Source organism: Xyrauchen texanus, chromosome 20, assembly GCF_025860055.1.
Source record: "Xyrauchen texanus isolate HMW12.3.18 chromosome 20, RBS_HiC_50CHRs, whole genome shotgun sequence".
Lineage (NCBI taxonomy): Eukaryota > Metazoa > Chordata > Actinopteri > Cypriniformes > Catostomidae > Xyrauchen > Xyrauchen texanus.
In genome coordinates this window covers 23,781,346-23,798,591 of record NC_068295.1, presented here as the reverse complement: position 1 = coordinate 23,798,591, position 17,246 = coordinate 23,781,346, and the positions used below count along the sequence as shown (strand labels likewise).

Here is a 17,246-nt window from a genome sequence, read left to right as displayed (position 1 = left end):
TAAAAAATTATAAAAAAAAAAGATATATATCAAGAAATTCTCTCTTTAGTCTCCCAATGAAATTGTTTATGTTTATTTTATAGTTATTACTTGCTAATACTTATCTTGCTTTCCCTCTCTAGACTCCATTGCATCTGGCTGTAATCACAAAGCAAACAAAGATAGTTGAGATGTTGATGAAAGCAGGTGCAGACCCAAGCACGCTGGACCGAGACGGGCGGACAGCACTTCACCTGGCTGCTCATACTGGTGATGAGGCCTTACTACAAGTGGTCCTGGGCCTGCTGGGAGAGCAATACACCCATCTAGTAAATTGTGCTGACTTCTCAGGTGAGAGATACTCATTGCACTGAACACTGAAAAATAATGTTCTTACTCTGGATATTTTACTGGAAAACAAGACAAAATATACTAACATCCTTAAAACAAGATCTATTTATTTGAGAAGGAAAATTGTATGAACTCTTAATAACATTTTGTGAAGTTTATGCTTAAAACAAGAATTAACAATTTACAAATGGGATAAAAAACAAACAAACAACGAAAACAAGTACATTTTTCTGACCCCATTGGGAAATGGTTTTTAAATGTTGTTAAATTTCTCTGAAAACACTGTGATGTAATTTTGCATCTTCAATAAATGTATCTTGTTTAAAAGATGTATAGATATTTTTAATTTGATGTAAAACAGTTTGAACATTTTCAAACATTGCATGTGGAATATTACATGGAGGCAATAGTGTGCTGAGATTTTCTTTCTCTTCTCTCCTTTCTCAGGTCAATATCCAGTCCATCTTGCTGTGAGGAAAGATGGGGAGCGCTGTCTTCAGTTGTTGGTTGATGCTGGAGCAAGGATTAACATGCCTGAGCAGAAAAGTGGATGCACAGCACTGCACCTTGCAGTGAGGGACAACCTTTTAAAAGTGGCCTGTAATCTCATTACTGAGGTAAAGGGACCTGTTGTTTGCACTGTTCTTTAGCCTACAGACTCCACAAATGTATCATATTCAGGAATTACGGTGTGTGTCTTGTCATTTCTCTTACAGCTGAAAGCTGACGTGAATGCTTGTACCTACGGGGGCAACAGTCCTCTTCACATTGCTGCCAGTCAGGGATCTCCACCTCTCTGCTCCATGCTGGTTGCTGCAGGTAACAAAGATACCTCCTTTCCTCTAAATTTAAAACCGGAATATCTGTGAGTGTCTGGAGATACCACAGTGACAGTCATTTAGGAGGTTACACATTACAATAAGGTTCCATTTGTTAACATTAGTTCACATGAACTAATGTTAATTTCAAAATATAGTAATACAGTTTTTAAATCAAAAGTTGTATTTTTAGACTTTCTAAACTCCAGGGTTTCCATAGTCATGGAAAACCTGGAAATATCTGGGAATTCCTGTCTAGGGAAAGTAATGTAAATTAATGCAATTCTAAAGTCATGGGAAATTCTATAGTGAATATATTTGTTTAGTTATGATTAGCTCTAAAACATTACTGTATCTAAAATCTAATTGCTAGAAATTGCTCTTTATGAGTGCAACCTATATAAAATGATTTTATGTAAATACAAATCATGGAAAACTGGAAAAAAGTCTTTGGTCAGAAGGTGTGGAAACCCTAAATTTACTGAAAATAATCACATCTGATCTGAATATTCAGTTTTTCCATAATAATCATATCCAGAACCAAAGAATATAGGGACAAATGTTAAAGGTGCTGTAAGCGATTATTTTTTTATTTTTTTTGGGTATGCAAAAAAAAAAAAAATCGTACTTCCTGAAAGATATGAATGAAATAAGTGTCATGAGATATCTCACTTGTCTCTGTGACAACACTAGACTCCGTAAACAGCAAACAAAAATGTGTGCGTGGGCCGTGGTCTCTGACGCTTTCTGCTAATCAATCATTTTTTGTGTTCTCATAGTATTGTAGTTGCAGCAAATGTAAACTTAATGCTATGTTGCTCATAACAGTTGTCTCATAATCAGTTTATTTAGCTATTTTGTTGCAGTTGTATTTGACAACTGCTTCTGATCAGTGTCGGTCACAATAAAACACATTTGGTATCTTGGAGTGTGTGGTTTTGGAAAGAGTGTTTGGATAATCCATCGGCTCAGTTTATGGAAATTCCAGAACAGCTTAATTCACTTACAGCACCTTTAAGTATCAGAGATTAGTTTGATTAACCATCTCCCTTTTTGTCTTGTCTTCTAGGTGCCGATAAACGCTTGGAGAACGATGAGCCTCTTTTCTTCAGCTCATCTTCCTCGGATGAAGATGATGAGTCTGAAATTAATAATGTTGTAGACAAGCAGCCTCAAGATTTCATGGTTCAGCAAGTTCAGCGCCTGTTGATATCATCTGAGAGATGTGCATTTAACCCACGCAAGAGACCTGCTGCTGGGCACACACCATTTGACCTGGCCAAATGCCAAAAGGTTTGATACTTTATAGTTTTTCTATATCATAATAGTATATAGTGTGTCAGTGTTTGGGGGTGGATGAATAAGTAAATAAATATATTTAACCTTTTGTATCACCATTGTCTTCCACAGGTTAGAGATTTATTAGATGGCAGAAAAGGTCCCAAACCCAGTTCACTTGCCCCCAAGAGGACCAAAATAAGCACAGAGGAAGGTAATGAGGCATAGACACATTTTATTCTCACAAACCCATAGCCTCTGCCATATATAGGGATGTAACCGTTTCAAGGTATCACAATATACTTCGGTTTTTAAACGCATGGTTATCATACTGTTGAAATCTATGATGGTATTACATGAATATAAACTTTTCTAAAATTTTAATCAGTTTAATTAAGACAGAATCGACAAAATGTACACAGCATCACTTGTTGAGATAAAATAAATCTTTAAATTGCGCCTTCCTTATGTTACATTTGACTGTCACTCCATTTTAAAGGTGACATACAAGTGTCACGATTGTCACACGAGCGCATCATACAGACATGTCAGAGTCTGAATCTTTATTTCCACCGCCAAAGCGATTGGAGTCCGCTGCCTGGGATTGCTTTGGGTATGTTAAAGACATACGAGGCACCATCAATGTTGATGGTTACACAGTCGGTAAAGTTTGTCGCAAAAAATTTCGGCTCAGGTGGGAAACACTTCAGAATCAGCTTTATTTCCAAGTATGCATACACATACAAGGAATTTGTCTTGGTGAAAGAAGCTTCCAGTGCAAAAACAAGACAGAGATAATACAAAAATAGAATAAAAATAAAAAGTGAATAGAAAATACACAAACAAACAAACAAAAAAAATATGTGTATATGTATGTATGTATGTACACATTTATTATATACAGATAGTGCAAGGGAACTTAATGGCAGAAGATGTTGGATAAATATAAATAGACCAAGATGTGTATTGCACATAATTATTGCTTAGTAAGGCAGTTTTAACAGTTCAGTATACAGATGGATAGCCTGAGGGAAAGACATTTCCAGCACTTTTCCTCAAGCTGGAAGTGCATAGTTCTTGAAGGGAGGGCAGGGGCCAACCAATAATCTGCTCAGCAGTCCAAATTGTCCTTTGTAGTATTCTGATGTCCGATTTCATAGCTGAACTAAACCAGACAATTATTGAAATGCAGAGGATAGACTCAATGACTGTTGAGAAGAACTTTATCAGCAGTGCCTGTGGCAGGTTGAACTTCCTCAACTGGTGAAGGAAGTACAACCTCTGCTGGCCTTTTTCACAATGGAATCAATGTGGGTCTCCCACTTCAGATTCTGTGAGATGGTAGAGCCCAGGAACCTGAATGAGTCCTCTATCATCTCCACTGTTTTGAGTGTTTTCAGCTCCAGGTTGTTTTGACTGCACCAGACAGCCAGCTGTTTGCAGACTCATCATCATCCTGGATGAAAACTCCAGGAGCTTGACAGAGGGGTCCTTGGCAGAGCAGTTGTTTGTGTACAGGTAGAAGAGTAGTGGGGAGAGCACATATCCCTGGGGTCACCTGTGCTGATTGTACAGGTGCTGGAAGTGAATTTCCTGTCTCACTTGCTGCTGCCTATCTGTCAGAAAGCTGGTGATCCACTGACAGATAGAGGTGGGAACAGAGAGTTGGTTTAATTTAGTCCAGAGAATAGCTGGGATGATGGTGTTGGAAGCTGAACTAAAGTCTACAAAAAGGATCCTTGCGTATGTCCCCGGTCTGTCCAGATGTTGCAGGACGTGATGCAATCCCATGTTGACTGCATCATCCACAGACCTGTTTGCTCGATAAGCAAATTGAAGGGGATCCAGAAAGGGTCTAGTGATGTCCTTCAGTTGGGCCAACACCAGTCTCTCAAATGATTTCACGACTACAGACGTCAGGGCGATTGTCACGGTGGAACATTTGAAGCCGCAGGGAACGTCACACTGCTCCAGTTATCTGTTGAAGATTTGTGTGAAGATGGGGGCCAGCTGGTAAGCACAAGATTTTAGACAAGTGGGTAAAACACCATCTGGGCCCTGTGCTATCCTTGTATTTTGTTTCCGGAAGACCCGGCACACATACTCTTCACATATCTTAAGTGCAGATTGAGTAGCAGGAGAGGGAAGGAGGGTGGTTGCAGGATGTGTTGATGTTTGTGTGAAGTGAGTTCAGAGCGGGTGTGGGGTGTGAGGCTGGGCTTTTCAAATCTACAGTAAAACACATTCAGGTCGTCAGCCAGTTGTTGATTCCCTACAGTGTTGGGGGATGTTGTCTTGTAGTTAGTAATGTCTTTCAGGCATATCCACACTGAGAAGCTGAAAAACAAGTTTTCAGTTAACAACACTGTATCAGAGTAGCTCCTTTTAGCCACTCTAATCTCTTTTTGCAGTGTGTTTCTGGCCTGATTGTACAAGATTTGGATGCTTGCCTTCTGTAAGCATCCACTTTTGCCTGATAAAGCTACCTGAGTATTGCTGTAAAAATATGGTTTGTCATTGTTGAATGTTAAATAAGTCCTAGTAGGAATGTATATGTCCTCATAGAAACTGATATATGACGTAACAGTATCTGTGAGCTCTTCCAGATTGGTGCCTGCAGCTTCAAAAACACTCCAATCCGTGCAGTCAAAGCAGGCTTTTAGTTCCAGCTCGCCTTCATTGGTCTTCACTGGTTAATTTTCTGTAGGTCAAAAGAAGATGAACCAGACAGTGATCAAGCATCCCAAAGCTGCTCTAGGGACAGAGCAATATGCATCCTTTAATGTTGTGTAGCAGTGATCCAGTATATTTCTGTCTTTGATGGGGCATGTAATGTGCTGTCTGTATTTTGGCTGTTCATGGGTGAGATTGGCTCTGTTAAAATCACAGAGAATAGTAAGCGAGTCCAGGTGTTGCAGTGCTGCGCTCACACTCGATTGTGGAGAAATATAAACCCTCTCCAGAATAAACAAGGAAAACTACCATGGTGAGTAGAAAGGCTTACAGTTGATAAATAGCGCTTCAAAGTAAGGACAGCAAATCTTCTTTAATGTAGTTAAATCTGTACACAAACTTTCATTGATGTAAAAGCATGTTCCACTGCCTCTAATTTTCCCAGTTAACTCCGCAATGCGATCTGCTGAACAGCTGAAAGCCCGGCAGATGTAATGCGTTGTCCGGAATGGCTTTACTCTGCCAGGTTTCTGTGAAGCCACAATGCAGCAGAGTTAGCGAAGTCCTTTGTACGGGTGAGATGATGTAGTTCGTGCATTTTGTTAGGAAGAGGATATTCGCTAGATGAATCTCCGCTGTTCAAAAGCCACACTGACCAGCGCGTCGGCTCGCTTCCCTTGCTTCCGTCTCATAGGGCGCTTGAACAGCACAGCTGCGCCTCTAAATAAAATGTCCATCAAAATGTCAGAATTGTAAAAAACCGGGAAAATATTGTCTGATTTGTGCTGCCGAATGTTCAGCAGTTTGTCCCTGGTAAAACTGATTGGGAAAAAATTAGTAAACACAGGACAAACAAACAAAAACAACAAAAGATTTGGAGAGCTCCACACTGAGGCTGCCATCTGCGGCGCTATCTTGTATCCACTTCAAACCTTAAGTACAATCTCCTTGAGCACCATCTCACAGAATTTGCGGAGATTAATGTAAGTGGAAAAACAGTATATAGGATAATAATTTATAGTCCCGTTTCATTAAAACACCAGATTCAATGTAGTTTTACATTGTTTGTAATTTCTAGATAGGCTTAAGTTATGTTTATGCATTGTCACATTCACAAATGCAGCAAACGGATTTAAGCGCTCGTTCAACATTACGATATGCCAACTGTTTGTTAGTTTGCCTATGTGCAACGCAGCAGTAGGCCAATATGTGTTTGATACTGCAAATAATGTTTAATTTGTGTTTTTATGTTTTATTTAATACCGTGGTATTTTTTTGTGACTGTTATCATACCATGAAAATGTTACACCGTTACACCCCTAGCAATATGTAATAGTTATGTCTCTAATCTTTCCTGTAGTGAGCCAGGGTTTGGACAGTGAGGTGCTCACGAAACTATGTAGTATACTCACTCAAGACCATGTACCCTGGAGAGAGCTGGCAGAGAAACTGGGCATGCTTACACTCACTCACCTGTACCAGGAGAGTCCCTCACCCTGCCATAAGCTTCTCGAGAACTATCAGGTAAGAGACTATTTCATTTCACATCACACACTCTTCACTTCAAACTAAAATGGTTTGGCAATTGCCCTTATATTGTCAATAGGACTTTGACTATGTTCGAAATGGAATACTACTATACTATTTCTGCAGGATATAGTATATACTGTATACTCCACGAATTTTCTCTATACCAAGTTATTTAACAAGATGATAACTGACCAAATTAAACATGCAAAATGTGACAAACATAGTGAGGTCATATGACAATGTGGCATACTACTGATTGAAGCATTTATTGTTGCATGAGTTCTGTTTAAGAAAAAGTAGGCTGTATACTGTATATACTGTGCAAGTATTATTCAGTAAGTAGTAAGATTTTATTCTGGACATAGCTATGTGTTTGTTTGTTTTTTAAATTGTAGCAAAGGATGAAATGCTGTTGAATTATAAGTTAATTGCCTGTCAGCATCAGATAGGAATGTTTTTTTAAGTGTGTTTATGTTTGCTCAGCTGAGTGGTGGTCCTGTGGATGGCCTGGTGGAGGCGTTGCAGTCTCTTGGTGTGAGTGAAGGAGTCAGACTTCTAAGAGACCGCCAACCCAGAGAGGACAAGCAGAGCACAGGTATAGAGATATACACACAGACACAGTGCAAGCAGAGTCCAAGTATGAAATGATTGTGAACACTGCCACATCACTCTCACTGAGAAAGTTACCTACTGCCTTTCCTTTCTTCCAGATTCTACAGAGGACAGCGGCTTTGGGAGTCAGTCCATCGGTGAGGAGATAACAAATCCTGCAATTGCCAATCACTAATTAGCAGGACAAGTTCATTGAGAAAACTTGGCACTTTATCTGGCAGCCTCTGCTCGGACCGATTTTTTTCAGGTGCAAACTGGTGGACTGTTCATCTCGATCAAGTGGAAATACAGCTCTTTCATCACAGAGAAGGATTGAAAATAATTTTTCTGAGGTCAAAAGCCCTCCGTGGTATTTCGTAACTGAGTAAGAAAACATGACAAAGGAGATCAGTTGCTTTGAGACACACAAGTCTCCAAGGTTTGGAGTGAAGCTGTAGTTTTAGTGCAGGCATTTCAGCGCTTGTATTTAAAGGGCAACTCACTAACAGTGACTTAACTGTAATGCACTTGTCATTTCCAGAGCACAACTGTAACCTTGTAATAATACAGTATGTGCTAAATGTACTAATAAGGATCTAAGTCCTTATTAAGCTCTTTTTTTATATGCAAAAATGTGTTTGCAAATATAATTGTGATGCAGTGCAAATTGATTGAGTTAAGTTCATTTTCTGATACTTCTAAAGACCAATACTGTTTATTTATGTGGACTTTTGTTTGCAGTTACATGCTTTTGCAGTGGATGAGTAAATATGTTTGATTTAAATAAAGCTATTATTTCATTATTCAGTGCCTTTAACTTGTAAACCTTGTAAATCCATATCTTTATTTCATAATTAAAGGGATAGTGTCACCCAAAAATGAACATTCTCATTTACTCACCCTCATGCCATGCCAGATGTGTATGACTTACTTTCTTCTGCAAAATACAAAGATTTTTAGAAGAATATTTCAGTGAATACAATGCAAGTGAATGGTGGCCAGAATCTCCAAAAAGGAGATTAAATCAGCATAAAAGTAATCCATACCACTCCAGTGGTTTAATCAATATCTTCTGAATTCACTCTCAATATCTTCCAAAATGTAACTTCTTTTTCACTACACATCTTGACAACATTCTCCTTGGTGATCATGATTTCAAGCTCAATCACACTTCCTAGTGCTTGACGCATGCGCAGAGCGTTAGATGGTGCTATAGGAAGTCGGTTCTCACCCAAAACCAACTGGATCGCTTCGGAAGACATTGATTGAAAACCAATTGATTACTTCTATGCTGATTTGTGGAGTTCTGGCCACCATTCACTTGCATTGTATGGACCTACAGAGCTGAGATTTTCTTTCAAAAATCTTAATTTGTGTTCAGCATAAGAAAGTAAGTCATGAGGGTGAGTATATGAGAGAATTTCCAGTTTTAGGTGAACTAACCCTTTAAATAAGCATATAGACATGTTTAAAATGACTAAAGAAATACATTTTGAAAAAGTTGTCCTTTCGAAAAAGATTTATTTTGTCTATGCCTGTAAAACACAAACATTACAGCATAATTCTTACCGAGCAGTTGAAAAATAATATTCACAGAATGTACGGCTAAAATGGACAACACCAAACAAAAAAAGATATAGAAATAAGTTACAGTATAATCTTTGGGTGACACCAAACTACTTGGAGTGGTTGAGTGTTCCCTATAAAAACTTATAAACCTTTAAGTCATAAATATGAAAGACAAATAATACATGTTCAAAATAACTCTTATCATTAAATACACCTATTATCCATAGTGCAAAGAAGCATAACACTTTTGAAGTGCCATTAATGGAATTTGGGTCCCATGTATAATAATCTGATTTGTGCATTTTCTTTTCTGTGTCTGAATTTGATCTTTATGCTGGTAGTGGTAACAGTCGATTTAAATCTTCATGACCTGGATTTGCATTGGTGTGTTGTTTTACAATACAAGTTTTACAATTTCTTGGATGCTTCGTGTTCTGATAATCAATAGGACAATTAATGAGGTGATGATAAGCAGAATTAAAGCTTACCTTCAGTTTTCTACAAAGCAATACTTTATAGGAATCCATTGGATCATAAGAAAGTAGCATTTGCTCATCAGTTTGTAAACAATTACTAGTATTTGACCAAATGACATTCCTGTGAAATAGTCTCTCAATGCAATTGAGGTATTATACTGTATGTGTTTATACAGAACAAACACATTTTTAGTGCCCCCTCTGAGTGTGAGCCCCCAAAATGAGTGCCTGAGAATTAAATGACTTGCATGTTCAAAGGATTTTGACGAGGTTTGCATCATGTCCTTCTCAAGCTCCATGCATATTTTATACAAGATTCTCACACATTACACCAAATAATACGATGATGTCAAATTGAATTAGGGCTGCAACAACTTATTGATGATTATTGATCATGAAGATCATCAACAACAAATTTCATTATCAATTAGTTGGATTTATACGACAAGCTCCGTTAGCAACGTCACTTTACAGCTCAGTGAAAATGTGTTTTGTTATGAAAACGACTGAGACAAATTTTATTGGAAAAAAACATGACCCAAGATGTCCTGCGCTCAAGAGCACTTTATAAATACTTCAAAGATCATGAGCATACTTGGATAGTAATTTTATTAAGAAATATAGCTCCTTATTGACAGCTCCATTATCTCAATTAATAAACTTCTCAATAAGGGAAAGCAAATTCCCAGAAAATTGAGAACAAAGAAAAAAAAAACTATATTATCTTATCTGATTTTACCTGTCATGTCTAAGGTCTTAGAGAAGGTAGTGGCAGAACAATTAATACATCACTTAGAGAGTAATGATTTCCTTCACCCACGGCAGTTTGATTTTAGGCCCCAGTACTCTACGGAAACTGCAAAGTGTTTTTTTTTTGGGAAAATATAAGTCATTCTTTAGATCAGGGGCATGTTGTGGGAGCAGTTTTTATTCACCTGTAAAAAAAAAAACATTCAACACTGTTAACCATGATATTCTATTGTCTAAATTAATTTCTTTTAATTTTAGTAATCAAACATCTGCGTAGTTTGCCTCTTCCCTACAAAAAAGAGAGGCATGTGTGATTATTGAGCAGGAAAAATTATCTTTTGAATAACAATAAACTAGGAATACCCCAAGGTTCAATTTTAGGTCCATTGCTTTTTAGTTTATTTATAAATGATGGGCAAAGTTGCTGCTCAGATATTGTTTCACCTTTAAGCTGATGACAATGTTTTTATACATCAACTAAAACACCAGCAAAGGCAGCTGAGATATTACATGGCAATTTAGAGAGGATATCTCAGTGGCTCCAAAATAATCACCTCACTTCAAACGTCAGATAAACAGTTTCTATGTGTTTCTCTAATAGACCACAAAAAGAAACAATGAAAATTAAGATACAAAATAAAGGTCATGAGGCATCGGTGTATTACTCCCTGCTAATTCAGAGTCTGGGGGACGGAGCTTTAACTTCCATCAAGCGATTATGGGAGAAAAATTTTAATTTAGTATTGGAGGAGGGAGTGTGGATTCTAAAAAATGTCAGGTCAGCATCTAGAGATGCAATGGTGCGTCTGATGCAATTTAAGATTTTACATAGATTTTATTGGACCCCCTCTAGATTGTATAGGCTTGGTCTTAAAGACACACCCACCTGCTGGCGTTGCCAGTCAGAGTTTTATTTGTGTGACGTTTTGGGCACTAAAAGTTTGTAAGTTCATGTAAACATTTTATTTTGGGGATGGGGCAGTCATAAATTTGGGGGACACATATATAAAAAATTGGGTTCTGACTAGCAATATGATTGGCAGACAAATTATTTTAAGGGGTTGGAAGTCGGACGGAGCGCCACCATTTCCGGAGTGGTGTGCGGAGATGGGGAGGGTGGCAGCTTTTGAGGAGATGGCAGGTAGAAGGCAGGGGTTTGGGGGACTCTTGAGGATTTTAGTTTAATTATGTATGTTTATTATATATTTTATTTATTTATTATTTATATATATTTTTTGTTTGTTTGTGTGTGTATTATTTTATGTGACCACGGGGGTGTTCGTTGGGGTTAGGGTGGGTTGGTGTTTGGGGAGGGATATTAGTGAGGGTTAAAAGTTAAATGTTGATTCGGTGTGTATGTGTTGTTTTTCTCTGTTGTGTTTTTTCTTCAATAAATAAATCATGTTAATTACAAAAACAAACAAAAAAGATACAAAATAAAGAAATAGAAAAGGTGAATTTCTTAGGTATTATTTTAGATTCTCAACTCACATTTGATAGACACATAAAGAAGCTTTCAAAAATGATAAAGATTAACTTACATTGTTTCAAATATATTAGACAGTGTATTTCAAAGCAGGCGGCTCAGCTCTTTATGCATGCAATTATTTTGTCTCATATTTCATACTGCATTACAGTTTGGACTCAAACAAATGAATCCACAGTAAACCGTATAATGTCATTTTACAATCAGGCTTTAAAAATCATGGACAATAAACCAAATCATGTGCATCATTGCAATATTAGAAAAAAAAAATATTATTAGTTTTAAAATTTTTATAAATTTGTCTTACATAGTATTGGTATATAAATGTTTCCACAATAAAGCCCCACATGTTTTAGGTAAATTGCTAAATAGACAGGATGGTAGTACAACAAGGAGTAGAGCGAAAAGTAACTGTAGGGTCGACTATCGCAGAACAACTCAGGGGCAAAGGGCCTTTTCTGTGAAGGGTTCCTAATTCTGGAACAACTCTGCTACCATCTGAAATCAATCAATAACAGACACACAATCTTTCAGAATATTGGTTAAGCATTGGTTTAAAGGAAACCAGAGCTTTACTCATTTTAAATTCTCATTTAATTTTTAGGTATAATCTTTTATACCATATGTCACCAGGCTTGGGAGCAACCTTAGTATTTATTCAGCCATTTATTATTATTATTTTTAATAGGATTAGTTTATATTGCTTGATTTATGAAAAAAAGCATATCTAGGGACCTTAGATGCAAATTATCATGTGCTATAATCTCTATGTACTGTACTGCATCTTTTTTGTGTGTGCTCAAATCATGTTTTTGCACTGGCCCTATAGAAATAAACCAATAAATAAAAATACAGTTTAATGTATTTTAACAGTTTAACGTTGAAACAGGGCGTGTTGTTTCTCTCAAGAGCATCGATTACATTTCACTGCTATTTTCTACATTTTATAATGTATGCATGTTATGAGTTCAAAATCAGGCGCATATTTCCAGGTATATTTAGATCAAAACTGTTTGTTTGAAAGGGAGCGCAATCACTTTGATTAAACTTGTGGAACATCATACGTGTAGTTTCAGTGTAATCAATCGTGCAGCTTTCATGGATGTCTTGGTCATGTGTGCTGGTTTTTGAAGTGTTTTAAATATGTTTGTCATCATGTGAGCGCATGTAATACATTGAGCACCGGTATGAAGCTTATCAGCGTGACAGTGAATCTGCACTGCGTTTATAGATGATTGTACCATGTTGAACTGTATATAATGCTGAATATAATGTAGAATAATGCTAAGGGTCCTGATATTTGATAGTCTTCCTCATAATGCCAAATGCAATGTCTGATTTCACCAGTAAACGTATACTATGGCAAATATTATTTTATTGATAAGCACGCACTATCCTTAAAAAATATATTTTTGAAAAGAATATTTAAGAAACATGTAATCAGTGTCAATATGGTTCTAAAGCTTACAATATTAATTAAACATACTTGTAAATGCATGTAATCAGTGACAGTGTACAAGCATATGTATCTAATATAATTATGTATTTTTCAGCTGGGCAGAATTATTAATATATCTATTGTGGTGTCACCATTTCCCTCTGCTGGGCTGATTTTTTTGTCCCACCATGATGAATAATAAGTACTTTTTAAGTTTGACAAGTAAAGGAAAGGAACTGCATATGTCCTGAAAGTAATAATAATAATAATATTAATAGGCTTTGTTCAAAGTTCTGTGAGAGTATAGAATCATTCAGTACAGTAAACCAAACCAAAGCGTTATGGCCTTTATCATTTCTGTTTCTTAAAAAAAACTTTCAATAAAATACATGACATTTTTTGATTTATCCAATTAATCTAAGAAATAAACAAAGATTAATCGATTATCAAAATAATCAGTAGTTGCAGCCCTAAATTGAATTAATATTTTTAATGAAATTTGATCATTTTGTTATTGTGCACTGAGCAAATTCATTTGGACATATTTCTTGTTGAAATTATAACATCTGCAGTGTCATAATCACTAGTCATCATGGTATACATATATAAAAACATTCATATTCTCAGTTATTGTACCAAGCAAGAAACTGATTGTCTTCAAACATCTTAGGCATGCTTTGAGACGTGCTTTAAGAACGTTTAAAGGACTATACAGACTAGATTCTCAAACTTCCATTGAGATGTTAAAGCTGCTTGCCTGGATCAGCCTCCAATAATTAAATGATAGTTTAAAAAGCAAAATCTACAATGCTTTAAATACACAAGGTGAACAATATATGTTCAGATGTCAGAGATTTACTCTTTTGGTTATTGTTCCCAGGGGCCACCAGAAATAAACAAAGCAACAAACAAAATGCCATGACAAGTATTACGATTTTAACAGACTTTAAACAAGCAAAATGCACAAAGATGAACCAAACCGGTCTGTGCCAAAAACAAATACTGACAGAAATACGACAATGTGAGGCTGGTGCTCCTTCTCATCTGCCCACTTGCCGATTTGGGCTTGCGGTTACTGGCCAGAAAAGCATGCTTTACCAGTTCTTCGACACAGCGGTCATGTTGGGGAAAGCCATTGTGGTAATTTCTCCCAGATTCTAGCAACCCCAAACGAGCACAGTTTTTTAATACATGATGACTTGACAGGAGTCATCCAAGTAAACGCCGGGTGTCCTGGTAACACTCTTTATTCAGCCCCTGAATCGAGATAAGTAATACCTGATGGGACACACTGTCCCCTTGCATCAAGGACATCTCACTGTTTGACAGCATGTCTGTAGCTGTGTCTCTGCGAGTCTGAGCGCTTGCTTCTCTTGCTGCTGCTGCTGCTGTGGGCAGCACTGCTGCTGCTCCTGATAGACTCTTTGGTGCTGCTGGCATGGCTGTGGTCCTCCGGTAGCGTGGGGCTGGAATGAGCCCTCTGTAGGCCGCCGTCGTCAAACAAACGGGACTCAAACGCCGCCAGGTCTGTTTCCCCTGTTCGGATTTTAGCTCTCAGAAGCATTGCATATGTTCCATAGCGCGTTTTCTACAAGACAATACATTTAAATTCATCCTTTTGCCGTTCCAAACTCGTATGATTTTTTATTTTTTTTTGCAGAACACAAATGAACATATTTCAAAAACATTTTAAGGTGTTTCTGTCGATGCAACGTAAGTCAATGGGGTCCAAAACTTTCAAGCTCCAAAAAGGAGATAAAGTCAGCACAAATGTGATCCATATGACTCAATTTGTATAATCTGTCTTCCAAAGCGATACAATCCCTTTGAGTATGAAACAAACACAACAAAATATAAGTCCTTAGTAACTATGAATTTTGACATCCAGCTTCAAGGTGGTAATGCTTTGACTCTGCATGCAGTTGCCAGTCTCTTAATCCCGGTATCATTATATACACCAATGAGACATAAAAAATATTTCTAGTGTTTTTCATTAACCTTTTGGCAACTGTGGTACATTTCAAAAGCATCCCAAAAAAAAAAACATGACTCTATCAGGATTCCTGTAGCTTAACTGGTAGAGCATGGCACGAGCAATGCCAAGATCATGAGTTCTATTCCCAGGCAACACATAAACTGATACAACGTACACCTTGAATGTCTTTTGGATAAAAGCGTCAGCCAAATGCATGAATGTACACTAACGGCCAAAAGTTTGGAATAATGTACAGATTTTGCTTGTATGAAAAGAAATTGGTACTTTTATTTACCAAAGTGGCATTCAACTGATCACAATGTATAGTCAGGACAATAATAATGTGAAAAATTACTATTACAATTTGAATTTTTTTTAACTAAAAAAAGTAGTTCTTAAACTACTTCAAAGAGTTCTCATTAAAAAATCCTCCACATGCAGCAATGACACCTTTGCAGATCTTTGGCATTCTAGCTGTCAGTTTGTCCAGATACTCAGGTGACATTTCACCCCACGCTTCCTGTAGCACTTGCCATAGATGTCGCTGTCTTGTCGGGCACTTCTCACACACCTTACAGTCTAGCTGATCCCACTAAAGCTCAATGGGGATAAGATCCATAACACTCTTTTCCAATTATCTGTTGTCCAATGTCTGCATTTCTTTGCCCACTCCAAACTTTTCTTTTTGTTTTTCTGTTTCAAAAGTGGCTTTTTCTTTGCAATTCTTCCTATAAGGCCTGCACCCCTGAGTCTTCTCTTTACTGTTGTACAACTGGTATTGAGCGGGTAGAACTTAATGAAGCTTGTGAGGTGTCTATTTCTCAAACTAGAGACTCTGTCATACTTGTCCTCTTGTTTAGTTGTACATCTGGCCTTACACATCTCTTTCTGTTCTTTCTGGAGTGATAGCTGCTGTGAATGGGGCCTGTCTAGATTTGATCAAAAATGACTTTTTGCGAATAGTGATGGTGCAGTTTTTTGCATCTAAAATACCAATTTCCAAAATAATCTGTACATTATTCCTTTTGGCTGCCATGGCAATCTTTTGGCTGCCATGGTAAATGTAAATGTATAATTTTAACTTGCGTCTGCATTTTAAAAACAGTTATTTAATAATAACTGGACATGAAAACCACAAACTTGGCAACACTTTGTTTTATTTGTGTACAACACTCTGCATATGCAACAAAGTGTGTGAATAAGCTTCACTCATGAACGCACCAAGAAGACTGCAGATGTAAAAATTAATGGTGAAGAAGGTCTTACATTTTGGTCTGTTTCTCACCCAAAGCAAACGTATCGCTTCAGAAGACATGGATAAAACCAAAGAAAGAAAGTCACACACATCTGTGATGGCATGAGGGTGAGTAAATGATGAGAGAATTTTCATTTTTGGGTGAACTATCTCTTGAAGTCAGTGAGCTGAACCAGAGTGTCTCTATGAAATGTTGTATACAAAAGACCTGAGTGAAGATTATATTATATTCTAAAATAGCATAGTCGTCACCTGAGGGTCATGCCTCATGATAGTCATGCTTGGAAGTCACATCAAATACTGACTCAGTGCTAACAAAATCCCCAGTAGAGTTTATTGGGGAAGCGTGTAAAATGTGATGTTTTTTACCTCAAAGTCCAGATACTCTTCTCTTTGCTTGTACTCTTCCTGGTCCTTGCTTTTGGTCCTGCGGTCTTGGGTAGAAGAGCGCAGGTCCTGGAGCTCAGCAGAAATGGCTCGAAACCGTGTCTCATGAGACTTAAGCTGTTCCTCCTGACAATACAAAATTTGACTTAATGAGTGTTTTTAAGGAGCAGTGCGGTTGATATCAAGGTATGGTTAGCACGGCCCAATTAACCCCTGCTGGTAGATTTTGTAAATACACCATCTGGCTGCATCTTTTACTATTGATGGTCTTTCAAAAGTAGTCATGTACTGTATTTGAAAGGAATAAATAATGAATATATAATATAGATACTAGAACAGAATAATGAGTCCTGAGGCTCCATTGAGATGAATGAAACTGTTAACAGATTCCAGATTTCTCCAGGTAATATAGACCTTCCGGAAATTATAAGGACGTTTTTGATACCTGTGAGAGCTTGGTGCTTGAGCCTGAGAGAAGAGGACGGCTAAACTTCTTTTGGGAGCCAATGGCTGCTGGGAAGGGAGGGGCAGAGAACATGGCGGCCACAGTGTTGATGCGGGTGATCCAGGACTGCATTTGCTCTGCATTGCTGTGGGTGAAAAGTAGGAACAGGTCAAAAACAGTGAGAAGCAAAATATAAAAATTCAGTATCATTAAATAAATCTCTCTCTGCTCAAAGATCTTTATGT

The 17,246-nt window shown here is 37.5% G+C and overlaps 2 protein-coding genes across 3 annotated transcripts in view; one reads left to right on the top strand and one right to left on the bottom strand.

Moving 5' to 3' along the window:
* LOC127660363 (uncharacterized) overlaps positions 1-8,011 on the top strand; it is a 38,242-nt gene extending 30,231 nt beyond the window's left edge. The window contains exons 24-31 of the mRNA XM_052150496.1: positions 123-330; positions 778-947; positions 1,047-1,149; positions 2,218-2,441; positions 2,559-2,640; positions 6,460-6,623; positions 7,113-7,224; positions 7,340-8,011. Of these exons, the coding sequence (XP_052006456.1) occupies positions 123-330; positions 778-947; positions 1,047-1,149; positions 2,218-2,441; positions 2,559-2,640; positions 6,460-6,623; positions 7,113-7,224; positions 7,340-7,416 (1,140 nt within the window). The 3' untranslated portion in view covers positions 7,417-8,011. The remainder of the gene's footprint in view (positions 1-122; positions 331-777; positions 948-1,046; positions 1,150-2,217; positions 2,442-2,558; positions 2,641-6,459; positions 6,624-7,112; positions 7,225-7,339) is intronic.
* A 700-nt stretch (positions 8,012-8,711) lies between these two features.
* Positions 8,712-17,246, bottom strand: part of LOC127660360 (PH and SEC7 domain-containing protein 1-like) — a 45,819-nt gene continuing 37,284 nt past the window's right edge. For both annotated transcript variants that reach the window (XM_052150493.1, XM_052150494.1), the window contains exons 11-13: positions 17,002-17,146; positions 16,539-16,682; positions 8,712-14,527 (exon numbers count right to left, since the gene is read on the bottom strand). In XM_052150493.1, coding sequence (XP_052006453.1) covers positions 14,255-14,527; positions 16,539-16,682; positions 17,002-17,146 — 562 coding nt within the window. In that variant the 3' untranslated portion in view covers positions 8,712-14,254. The remainder of the gene's footprint in view (positions 14,528-16,538; positions 16,683-17,001; positions 17,147-17,246) is intronic.